General features: G+C 38.6%; 2 protein-coding genes across 3 annotated transcripts; both read right to left on the bottom strand.

Moving 5' to 3' along the window:
* Nucleotides 1-426: 426 nt before the first annotated feature.
* LOC137193036 (uncharacterized protein C2orf80-like) lies at nt 427-4,207 on the bottom strand. The gene is made up of 8 exons (XM_067604210.1): nt 3,942-4,207; nt 3,774-3,855; nt 3,212-3,294; nt 2,331-2,421; nt 1,765-1,842; nt 1,538-1,625; nt 926-1,035; nt 427-701 (listed from the first exon to the last, which is right to left on the bottom strand). The coding sequence occupies exons 1-8, from the start codon at nt 3,980-3,982 to the stop codon at nt 633-635; spliced, it is 642 nt and encodes a 213-aa protein (XP_067460311.1). The 5' UTR covers nt 3,983-4,207; the 3' UTR covers nt 427-632.
* Nucleotides 4,208-4,777: 570 nt separating this feature from the next.
* On the bottom strand, nt 4,778-11,014 carry sgo2 (shugoshin 2). 2 transcript variants are annotated; one of them, XM_067604197.1, is made up of 9 exons: nt 10,777-11,014; nt 10,279-10,402; nt 9,985-10,160; nt 9,813-9,887; nt 9,061-9,128; nt 8,784-8,935; nt 6,468-8,654; nt 5,158-5,272; nt 4,778-5,003 (listed from the first exon to the last, which is right to left on the bottom strand). In XM_067604197.1, the coding sequence occupies exons 2-9, from the start codon at nt 10,343-10,345 to the stop codon at nt 4,868-4,870; spliced, it is 2,976 nt and encodes a 991-aa protein (XP_067460298.1). In that variant the 5' UTR covers nt 10,346-10,402; nt 10,777-11,014; the 3' UTR covers nt 4,778-4,867. The 2 variants fall into 2 exon arrangements, with proteins under 2 accessions (XP_067460298.1, XP_067460299.1); XM_067604198.1 differs by having other exon boundaries at nt 10,838-11,014.
* Nucleotides 11,015-12,684: the final 1,670 nt, after the last annotated feature.

Below are 12,684 nucleotides of genomic sequence, written 5' to 3'. Positions count from 1 at the left end.
CTATATAAACCTCAATCAAAAGGTTAGCAGATCCCACTTTAGCTGTTTTTTCAATGAGCAGGGATTTAACACGCTGGCATCGCTGCCAAAAGTCTTGATCCTGGGCATAGAGCAAAAATCCCTGAATCATCACTGCAAAAGTCCTACCAGGCAAATTACTGACCCACAGTGCCCTTTTTATTGATATGGGCATCGCAGAGACGTTTTATCCACTAATCCGTCATCAAGTGGATTAATCTTTCCATGTAGAATGTCAGAAGTCATCACAAAACAGCAACGGCCTTTAACTATTTGTTGAATTTGAAACTGTGGTGAATGATTATCCCGAGCGTCTAGATAGAAGAATGTCAATATCTGTGTATTGATAATGAGTTAGTTAGTGATACTGTGATATGCTTCATCACCACTGATCATCAGAACAACACATAATCAGCCACAACCATCATCATCTTTAATGTTGCAATAACACTTGTTAATGACAGCAAAATCCAACAGAATAATCAAGCTTTGTTTTTATAAAGTAAAGGCAGCAAAAGTGGTAAACTGTAATCACTTTTTCCTTGTGGAAAATAGACACGAGGACCATCATGAGGACAGAAACACACTGCAGGAGGTGCTGCTTCAGGGGGACTTCAGCCTTGCAGAGACTCCTGTGAACCCTCATAGTGCTCAGCTTTGTCCTCATGACACTCAGTGCTGTCCTGAGAGTGAGAAATAGGAGAGAAGAAGTGGTGTTGGGTTAAGATTATGTCTGTTTATATCCACAGGGTGGCAGTAGAGGCCTTTCATGCATGTTTTAAACCAAGATAAAGTTCTGAAAACTTCCTCTTCTTTGGCAAATCTTCATGACTTCAATCACACCAACTATTCTGATCAAAAATAGAAATGGAAAAACTGCAGAAATTCAGATGCTGTGGCTACTTACACTGAGAAAGGAGTGAGAAGAGGATGAAGATGATGAAGACTGCACTGAAACTCCTCTGGTGGGGGCACTGGTCTTTGCCCTCTCAGACAGCCATCTTTTCAACTTTTGATCTACAAGAGTTTTTCAAGGTTTTTAAAATAAATCACAATTGATAGGAATAAATTAGGAAAGAAAGAAAAGCAGCTTGACAAAAATTCTCTAAACAAGGTCCAAATTATTTGTTGTTTCCAAAGCTTTCAACCAAATATCATTGCCCTTTTCAGCATTCATAGTTTCTCAGTTGTCTTGGTGATCTCAATGATATATTTTTTTGTCAAGCTACTACTTCCAAAGTCAGAATGAACCTTCAGCTAAAAAGAAAGACTATTTCTGCTGTGCAAATGCTGTTTTTTTCTGGCCTCAAATCAGTTTTGCCTGTTTAGGACTCTAAAAATTGCTTAAATGAAACAGTATCATAAGGCAACATTATTCTTTGGTTGAACAGCTCACAATCATATGCAACCTGTGTGAGTGTGCATCGTCTGGCTATTAAGAGTCACAAGCCAGAAAAGGTTGGGAACCACTGTATTAGATAATACCAGATAACTGTGTTTAATATGCATACACACTTACTGTGCCTCTTGGAGTGGTGCACGGCCTTGTACGAGCCAAGCATAGCAAATGGATGGTAGGATAGAGTGAAGGGATAGACAATTGCACCCTATGGTTGAAAAGACAAAGTTTTAGCAGAATTATACAACAAAGACGATACAAAAGCATGGACAGCCACTTCCACAACAGTGTGTCAAAACTATCCACATACTCTATCTGTAACACATTAGCCAGAACAATTGTTGTACCTTGGATTCCTGGTTGGGGTATGAGGCAGCTGGTTTACACCTATACAGAGCCAAGATTTCCTCCACTGGCAGACTATCCTAAATCAGGAAAAAGGTGCAATGGTTAGAAACTAGCATATCAAAAAGCATTACATTATAGCAGTTAAACACATTCTGATTCCTGCGTGAGATTAATCTTAGGAAGTCTTTGGGGGTTTTAAGCAGGAAGGTAAAGAGTCTTTTGTTTGGGCCAATATTTCTCACATGAGTTTGAATTCAGATTGCACTTTTCTCTTTGAGTCAGGGCTATTATTGACGTATCTACTTACAGTCACTCAAATTTAAGCCCAATCTTAATGTTAAATTTTTTTTAAAATGGAACTGAAAATGAACATATGGAAGAGTGAGATATACATCCCAGTTAAATCTCCATCCCACCTCACCCTAGTCCCCTGACCCCAGCATTTTTGCAGGATGCAGTTACACTCCTGGTTTGGACTAGGTTTTATTTAAAGGTACAGATGTCCCAAGCATATTAGGAAATTGTGTTTTAACAAAACCCACATTAATGTATAAATTTCTCTTACCATAATCATCCCAGCAAAGGATGACAAGATCATGGCTTCCCGTTCTAAGCGGTTAGGGTACTGGGCACTTCCTGAGACGCTTGTTGTTCCACTGTGGCAGAGGGGAAAGTTAGTAGAAGATTCATACAACGCAGCTTAGACAGCTTCATATACAGTCACCTCTTGGAAGCGTTGTGGGTTCAAATACTCAAGGCTGCAATCTCATTCCATCCTCCACTATCTACAGTTTCTAGTCTTTATGGAGTTATAGGTGAGAACTCTCCGTTCAGTTACAGAACCGTTCATCTCATCTCATTCTGGTTCAGTCTCAGCTGCTCCCAGATGTTCCTAAACTGTGGCATCAAAGAGGATTTATTGCATTTTAGGACTACCAAGTGCACCTAGTGAGCACACAGTGGGCATGTATGCAGCCTCAGAAACACCAGTGAAGCCAGTCAAGTGTTAGGGTTTTCTCCTGGATTTTCTCCTGGGTAAGGGTCCATGGTGGTTACCTAGTCCACTTCTGCCACAATCCCTCTCATTTTCTCAATATAGCTACATAAACCTCTATCAAGTGTAGTCGAACTTGTTAAATGTCTTTATTTCCCACATATATTCACAAATATCACCTTTTTTTTTTATAACTACACTATTGCATAAAATGGAAATAATCTAGATATTGTGCAACATTGTGTTCACCCCCCCCCCCCCCCCCCCTTTTCAGTTCGACATATTTGGTGTTTTTGGAAGCACTGGGGTCTTAAGTTGAATTTCAAATATTTTGTGGTACAGTATTTTGTAGAGATGAATCCACCAGCAGTTCAGAGTTTTGGGCTAACTGATAAAGATCCAAAACAATGTTAACTTCAGACTACAACTATATCTAAATACAAACAGCTTACATGATGTCTCTGTCAAACGCATCCCGTCCCTGTTCCCTGTCCAACCACCAAAGGGCAACACTGATGGCAAGATCATAGTGAGCCTGTAACATGCACACAAATGACAGAACCAATTAAAGAACGGGTTCACAATTTTTAAGTCTGTCTTAAAACAACAATAAGGAGGCCAAATGAACATTGAAATAGGTTTTTCTTGCTGTAATTATTCCTCCTGTTCATACTGACCATTAGAAGATCCCTTCATAATACACTTACAATGTAAGTGATGGGGGCCAAAATCCACAGTCCTCCCTCTGTGCAAAAATGTATTTACACACACACTGTGGATTTTGGCTTGCATCACTTACACTGAAAGCACATTTGAAGGGGATCTTTTAACAGCCAGTACGAACAGGAGGAATGATTGCAGTGAGGAAAACCTCTTTCTGTGTTCATATAGACAACTGTTTGACAAGCTTGAAAAATTGTGAACCTGTCCTTTAATTGCATCTGTGGTAGTTAATATTTATTCACAATGACCAACACTGCTTCTGATAAAGACAATCTAATGCTGTGTTATTACCAGGTCATCCAGCACTGTGGAGGTCCCCTTTCCCTTGGGATCAAAAGAATTCTCTCTGAGTTTCTGCCCAATGTAATCACCCCTGAGATTAGAAAAAATGTGAGTTACCCTTTTAAATACACTTCATAACCATATCATAACAGTTTCTGGGTTTTAATATCCACTCACAGAAGAGCCTCAACATTTCTTTTCAGCTGCCTTGCCCCCATTTTCTGAATGGTTTCTTTTCATCTATGACTCCTGCAAAGGAAAACATTTCAATACTTTCTGACAAGAACTGAGTAAAGTGGAAAGTCTGTGAAACTAATTGATGTACTGGCGGCAAGGAAAGGTAGCTTACATAACATCATTGACCACAGATAAGGGGGTTAATTTACTGCTGTGGATGCAGTATGATGTAGCCAGGTCATGAACCTGACACCTTGTTGGGCCCACACAATGAGCTACCAACAATAAAACAATTGTCCAGTATTACAGTCATCCTTAAAAATACATCTGTGACTGATACTAAACAGCAAATCAAAAACAGAATCAATTTGATTTCTTCTGCACTAACATTTTTAATGGAAAGACAAAAAACAATGGCTGGCATAAGAAATTCCACATGCAAGCATTTGTACTCACCACACAATTCTGTGCGACTGCAAACTGTTATACAGCAAAAACAGGATGTTACAGTACTTTACATGATAACACTAAACCCTAAACATGGTTGGCTCCAGTCATACTAGACTGAATCTGGTGACCTTTACAGGGAACACAAGCCTTTAACAGCGATGTGGAGTCAACTTCTCAGGTGATCAGCCTGGACTGAATAATTTATGACCAACCTACTGTCAATCTCTAACAGTTGTCAACCAGCCATCGCTGGGAAACAGTGGTTATCAGAACATACAGTGTCTGCAATGTGGAATGTGTATATTGGGTTTGGGTGCCCCAAACACATACAAGGTATATGCTCTGTCTGCAAAAAATGGTAGTTCATTTTAATTTGATTAACAAGACTGATTAAAAACGTCTTTATTCAAGCATTAAAGAAAAATAGCAACTTAAAAAAACTAAATAAATAAATGAATAAAAAAATTTAAAAAAAATCAGTCAATCAAAAGGGATTCTTCCAACGCTGGCTTCTTCTGCTGCTGCTTCTTCTTCTTCTTCTTCTTGCCGTCTTTACACACCGGAGAACTCAAAAACATGCTGTCGGTGAATTTATCTCCACGCCTTATTTTGCTGTTTAAAAAAAATAATGCAATAAATTCATATGCCTTTTATTTGTCTGTGCAGGAATGCATTTTTGCTGATGGTTTGTTATATTCTGATGTTTATATTATAAACAATACAGAAATAGAGTTGTCACCAAAGTTTACAGACATGAAGTCCTCACCTGTTGAGGGTGGGCTCCTTGTAACTGACGACACCATTTCGTCTCCTGGTTCTCCCTCTATTTTCCATATCTGGGGTTGTAATGGTGTTGGTCAGTGATGTTAAGACTCTTCCAACTGCAACACACAATAAGTTTCCTTTTATGCTTTTGTAGACTTCTTTAACAAATTAAGCCCCAACAAAGGAATGAACAGACAAAATCAGTTTAAAAAACAACATCTGCTTTTTCATATTACTACATAAAACAAACTAGAAATCAAATGAGCCATATTGACACTCAAATGATAAGACAACATATTTTCTCCCCTACCTATAGCTGTATGTAGCTGTTTTCCAGGTTTTTAGATATCCATATACAAATTCTGCCTCAAACACAATGCAATGCAAGGAATGACAAATGTAATGTAATCGAATCAACAGCCACTTCTGTGTCTATGTTACACTGGATGATACGCACCTAGCTGTCAACAGTTTTGATCAGAACTGTCATTTTCGCTGCTGTGAGCACCACAACCAAATCACATCCATCTCCATTGTGTTTGGTTGGAGGCAGAAATATCAGAGATGAATATCTGAAAACCTGGACAAGATACTACAGTGGCTGGGGATTGAACGTCAATACTTTTTTTAGTTTCAACTAAACTATGTCCATTGTCAAGTACCAAAAGCTGGCATCAAATGTCTTGCTCTCTTATTCTTTGATCAGATAGTTCCTGATTTGAATCAAAAGTTTGCCAATTTTAGATTATTTAATTTAGATCTAGTTCTTGTATGGCTGCTTGTGATTGGACAACATTTAACATTTGAAACTTTGGTGCCTTTTGTTAAATGAAAAAAGGCCTTTGTAGGAAAAAAAAGGTTTATATTTTTCAATATAAGGTTAAAAAAAAGGTCTCATTTACGTACGAGTACCTAAACTTTAATATAGTATTGGCACTAGCATTAAAACATTTCAAACAATACCCAGCCTTCAATACCACCAGAGATTATAACTTTTTTTTCTGTTGAACTAACCGATTAAAGTTGAAATATGTAGTGTCTATATCTTTAAATCTATCTGTAGAGTTTGGTGAAACACTAAAAATGACACATTACTCTTCATTCTCTGCTGCTATGTCAGGTCACAAATGTACGCCTGACAATGGCAATGTCATCTAATGTAACTACATCAGATACCTGGCTGGTCAGATGCACAACAAGGTGAAAATATTTGTTAATATAACACTAGGAGCTCTGTCATCTTTGTGGCAGTTGAAATATGCATAGTAACAGATTTCATGCGAAAAAATTGCAGTATACAGGATACCACACCTGGAGAGGCTTCAGTTGTGATGGTAGCAGACTCCTCAATCACTCTCATCCAACCTGATGTCTTCCTTTTGGGACTATAGAGTAAAGAGCCCACCTCAGTGTCAGCAGTGCTGTCATCTGTGGCCAGCCATGGTGGCATCTCATCCGTCAGCAGGTCTCCCAGATTTTGATGAACTGCTTCATCACTGGTGTCTACCTTGTGACTGTAGGCGACTGACACATTAGATGTCCTCGTGTTGTTTAGTGAAACACTGTCTTGAGTTTTCCGCCTAGAGACAACAAACGTCTCCCTTGTATTTCTAGTTTCTGCTGGTGTATGCAGTTTGGATGTCGTTCTATACTGTTCAGGATTCCAAACCATCCTCGACTTTGACTTGGTGGGTTTTGAATTATATGAATGTTCAAAGCTGTTATCATTTTCAATAATGTCAAAATGTGAGTCAACCACTTGTAAATCATCTAACTGTTCTTTATTTCTTTCAGGGTCATCCATGTATGCACTGTCATGGAGAGGTAAGGCCTCGTTGGCGTCCTGAAGATAACATGCTCCATCCCCAGACCTGAATCCTGTGTTGCCACGGCTACATTTTTTCTTCTTTTTCTTGTCACTTGAATGATCAACACATTCCTCCCTCCGCACGGCTTTCTTTTTGCTGGATCGGCCAGTTTCTTCTCTCCTGGGTTTTTTAGGTTTCTGAACCTCTGCACCTGCAGTGGAGACTTGGTCCAGCGGCAGCACTTCGTCATGGTTCTCGTTGCTACTCAAGTCCTCTTGAAAGCTTCCTGAATCCTGAGTGGCCACCCAAGGACGCTTACAGGAGCTCTGTTTTTCCTCAACAAAGGCTCTACCTCTATGCCTGTGTAGATTTGGCTCTGAATGCTGCCTTTCAAAACTTGCATCCATGACTGATGATGGTTCTTCTGCCTCACAGTTGGATTCTGTATGAGAAACAAAGTCCTGCTCAATGGGAACAATTTCTGGTGACGCTCTGTTGTATGAGGTGCTATCCTTGGCCACTGAGATTACAAATGTCTCTCTGCATCTTGATTTGTGACTTCCTCCAGAATTTGTAGCCATCACTATTTTGCTCTGTAGTTTATCGCTAATAGAGGGAGGAGGGCTCTCATGTTCTGTCTCTGGATGTGTGACCTCATCTGCACAAAACAGAAACTCCTCAGGTGGTTCCTGGTGTTTGGGTGATTCATATTTTTCCTTAACTTCTTCTTCCACTTTGTTATGGACCAATTCCAATTTGGACTGACTGTTCTCACTTTCCTGAGATGACGAAGGCAAGGTCACAAAAGTTTTCCTGGTGACAAATGACATCCTCTTATGTTTGGTCTTGGACCTCCTGCATTTGATTTTAGATCTCGCCTCTTCAGCAATATTTTTCTCTGGTGGTAATTTCACACTTTCTTTGGCTTTGGAAAAGTGGTTTTCAGGATCCATGAAATAATCATCCAGGTCTGGTAAGACAATGTCACAGGACTCTGTCTTTGACATGGTAGGGTCATGGTCTTTGAATATGTCCTTTGACATTTTTTGAGGGTTGCAAGCTCCGAACTTGCTCAGTTTGGGAATGCGAGAGGTGATACCACTGCTACACTGTGTTTTTAGTAACTGAGACTCAATAACTTCCGGCTCTGCAAAATCCTTTAGTGCATGTTCATCTGTCTGTAACACAGTCTCAGTGGGTGCACTCTGTACCTCACTCAACCTAGAATCTGTGGAGTTCCTCACTTGTGGATTTTCAGCCACAGTTGACCCATTTTCTTGTTCCTTTTTCTTCTTGCTTTTCGGTTTGCCAGAGCGGCCTGTTTTTTTGGCCTTGGTTTCCACAGTGACTATTTCAATAGCATTACTTACAGTTGTCATCTCCATTGTTGTATTCATAAGCACAGTGTTCTCTTGTCTGTTGACATGGTCTGGTCCAGTTTCCTTGACTGAACTGCTAGGAAGGTCAATATCATTAGAAAGAGATGGCTTGGATTTTTCACTTGTGCTGACGACAGAAGCGGTTTGACTGTTCTGGAGACAGTTGACTGACTTAACATCAAACCCAGGCTGAGAGAATATCATCGACAGCCTCTCTACCTCATCCCTTAGGCTGCTGGACTGACGGGATGTTCCTGTCTGGCGAGCCTGTATATACTTGCTTGAATGTCTTTTCTCATCGACTGTGTCACCTGTTACGGAAAATAGAAAATACAAATTACTATTTACAGTGAACACTACATCAGTATCATAGGGAAGATAACAGCAAATTATTTGATGATGATTAAAACACAAAAAATTCAAAATATTTATCCCCCTACTATTGCAGAGATCAGTGGATTCTTTGAGCCTGCTCTGGATACTGAAGACGTTTGCAGACATGTCTTTCTCAGGTACATCCACTGTTATCCTTTGGGGGGGTAACAACAATTCCCTTGACATTTCTGGCTGAGGTGGTAACTCATCTGGAAGACTATAAAGGGAGTTAGGGAAGGGATAGCAAGACAGAAAGAAAGAAATATCAGATGTGATTTACAGAAATCAGTTTAAGAAACAGTTTTTGGTCCAAAGTACATTTCAATCTGAGACACACCTCACCTTCTGATTGGAGGATTTTCACTGTTGATGTCATCAGACTTGTAATTGTCAGATAGTTTAGGGAGATCCTGTGGGTGGATGAATACAGTCACAATGACAGGTTATGCCTGGTATATTTTGACATTTCAGGGCATTTGTATCTGCAATCGTTCAATCTTATAAATACTTGTGAATTTGATTAGATAGCAGTCTAAGACTGTCAGACTTATTTTACTTTTAAATCCCATATGAAACAACTGGCACAGAAACTAAAATAAAAATGGAACAAAAGCCATTGTGCAATGGAACATCATGTCTGTGCTGAACTATGAAGATATCCTGTACTCTCATGCTGTTCATTCCACCTTAAAACAACTTGATGCAGTTTACAACTGTGCCTCACATTTTATTACAGGAGATAAATATCATACGCTTGTTTGTGTTTGTATGTAACTGGCTATGTTTGTTGTGTTTTCTCTCTGTAACAATTACTTGGGCTGTACTCAGGTCTCTTGCACAAAGGTGATCTTGATCTCAATGAGATCTCTGATTAGATAAAGGTTATATATACTTTCACAGCCTGAGACATCATTGTAGGGATAGACAATAATTACTATTAATGTTTATTATCTTTCCATATAATCCTATCCTGACAAAATTCCCATTAACTTATCATGGTTCTCACAGTTCTCACATCTTATTGGGATACACATAAGTTAAACTTATTTATCGCATCACACATGCCATAAAAACATATTGAGATGGATCCTCACACTGTCAGAGAAAAGGTCAGCCACCATGTCCAAGTGAAGCAGAGTGTTGCTATGGAGATTTTTCAAGATGGGGAGCTGTGAACAGACAAAATTAATTGTGAGATTCTGTGCGTTAAAACCAACATATGGTCTAAAATGACACCAACATGCGTTGGTGATAATGCAAACCAACCAGTTTCCTGTGCTTGTATTTCTTGGTGGCCAACTCAAAGCACAGGGCCTCCACTTGTTTCTGCAGGTACACAATCTCCATCTCCAGCTGCCTGCTCCTCTCCTTCTGTGCCTCCAACGCAACAGCTAAGGCCTTGTTGTTGGTCTTCAAAGAGACCTTGAAGAAGGAGGAGGTGTCTGGTGCGTTCAAGAAGAAGCATCACAGTGTTAAATTATATCATGAAAATAATTTCACATCAAATATTCCTTCTGTGAATGTCTGAGAGAGATAAAGGTTGTAGTATGACAAACTCACTGTGCATCTTATTTTTTATCTTTGATGCTGCAGCTGAAGCCCGCTTGGAAGTCATTGAAGGTGGCATTGTCCTCTGATGGCATGTAACGCTGACTTCGATGGGTGATGATCACTTGGAGTTTCACTATGAATGAAAAGTGCGGTACCAATTAAATGTATTATTATTATTGTTGTCATGATCATTATTAGTATTATTATTACTATTAATATTACTATCCGATTGAGTCAAACTAGCCACACACCAACGTCAAAATAGAAAGCTTGTCTGCCTATATAACGCGTAACTTACATTGCTACTATAAAGTTAAAGTTAGTACCTAGGTTTTGCTCTTGAACCGTCACTTTTTTATAATTGGCGCTCCAAAAACGGCTAACCAACGAGGTTAGCTAGCAATCTCAAAGAAAATTTTTGATTTTTCACGTTCAAACTCAGTCCAACGTTAACATTAGATGAAGTTTAACGCTAACTTGTGATTGAATTGTGATTAGCTAACTTACCGTTATGCTCACTGGGTACAGCACGTTACTCTACTTGTTCTCACTCTACAGTAAAACTTACGCTAGTCGGCGGCAGAACTTGCGTCTTGCAAACAGATTTTCTTGATAACGACCGTGAATTGATCAAAGAAACCTCATTGTGAAGTTATTAAAAATACCGTGAAAACGCCGCTGAGTCAATTTCAAACATAAACAAAAAGTCCGCCGCGCTTCTGCGCAGGTGCTGGGTGATGCGTCATAGAAGCTGAAGGCCAATCAGAAACGATTATATGTGGGATGTAATTTTTTTTTTTTTTTTTTCTTTATTGAAACAAGTCCAAGCACCTTGTGAATACAATTTGAGTCTATAATCACAAACACATAAGGGGGACTACAGGTAGTAATAAAAATAAATATTTAAATAAATATCTTGTAAAGTTTACAGTGGTTATACGTTTTAACAGCTTTTTTGATTGTACACAGATTGTACATTCAGATATTGAAGAAATGTATTGTTTGATATGGACAGTCAGCTCTGAAAAAATTTGGCTTTTTGCTTAAGAATTTGGATTTGTGAATATAAAATTTGGTAAAAATAATAAGCAAGTTAATAGAACTGTGAATAGATATTCTTGTCTTACTCAGTGAATCCAAACAACACATTTTTCCAAAGTAACAAAAATTCCCCTGAATTTACCTCCATAGGTGTGTACAGTGTATGTTAACTGGTTATGATTAAGATGTTGTAGCGTGTTGGTACATTAATTGGAGTTTATATGACAGTCCAAACAAATGAAGAGAGAATTTGTATGCAGCCAGAGTGGGAGGGTTTTCTGATATGACAGATAAAGGAAATTCTAGTAGTATTCATGATTCACTAAACACTGACTGTACAGATTACAATACACCGAACTATATGTATGTGCACAAAATAATTGGTCCTAAAGCCAAGCAATACTTAAATAAAGCATTACCAAAGCAGGTTGCTTAGGTTCAAAAGTATGATTGTCAGAAAAAAAGGCAAGAAATTGATTACACATGGCTGCACTATACAGTATAGCCTACCATACAACCCTACTCCTTATGCACTATATCATATGATATACAACACAATGAAAGAAAAACAAAATGTCACAAACAACAAGCTCAGTACAGTTTCAGGTGTTTTGGTGGTTTTTCTTCCTGCTGCTGCCTCCATGGCAATGTACCATAGTAGGCTAAATTATAGTTTGTTTTGGATGTAAGAGTGTGTTGAATGCTTGACATTTGAGATTGATTCAGTGCATTATGTTTTTAGGCCCAGCCTTATCAAGACAAAAACGGTGGGGAAGTATACTAATAGTCTAAAGTATTCTAGTCTACAGTAAAATGCAAATTTTCTGTTTTTGAAATATTACATAAAATATTATAAGACTGTCTTAAAACAACTGCCAGGTGCCCATATGAACATTGAAAGAGCTTTTACTTGCTGTAATCATTCCTCCTGCTCATACTGACCATTAGAAGATCCCTTCATAATGCACTTACAATGTAAGTGATGGGGGTCAAAATCCACAGTCCTCCTTCTGTGCAAAAAAATATTTAAAAGTTTATCTGAAGCTTATCTGAAGCTAATATGAAGCTTCAAAATGAGTCAAATCAAGTAGATATCTTTCAACGTTACAGTCTTTTTAGAGCCAAAGTTCCTCTTTTTCTTACTATACTTCCACCACAGCTCAACAGGTAAACAGTGTTTGAGGAAACAAAGAATTTTATGCTAAAAAAAACAGTAAATGTGGCAGATATCCACTTGATAAGACTAAATCAGACTGCTGAATTCTCATATAAACTTTTAAAATGGATTTTTCCACAAAATGAGTGTGGACACACTGTGGATGTTGTCCCCCATCACTTACATTGAAAGCACATTTGAAGGGGCGGATTTACTTG

The sequence above is a fragment of the Thunnus thynnus genome, chromosome 11 (assembly GCF_963924715.1).
Source record: "Thunnus thynnus chromosome 11, fThuThy2.1, whole genome shotgun sequence".
Classification (NCBI taxonomy): domain Eukaryota; kingdom Metazoa; phylum Chordata; class Actinopteri; order Scombriformes; family Scombridae; genus Thunnus; species Thunnus thynnus.
This window is presented reverse-complemented; position numbering and strand designations above follow the sequence as displayed.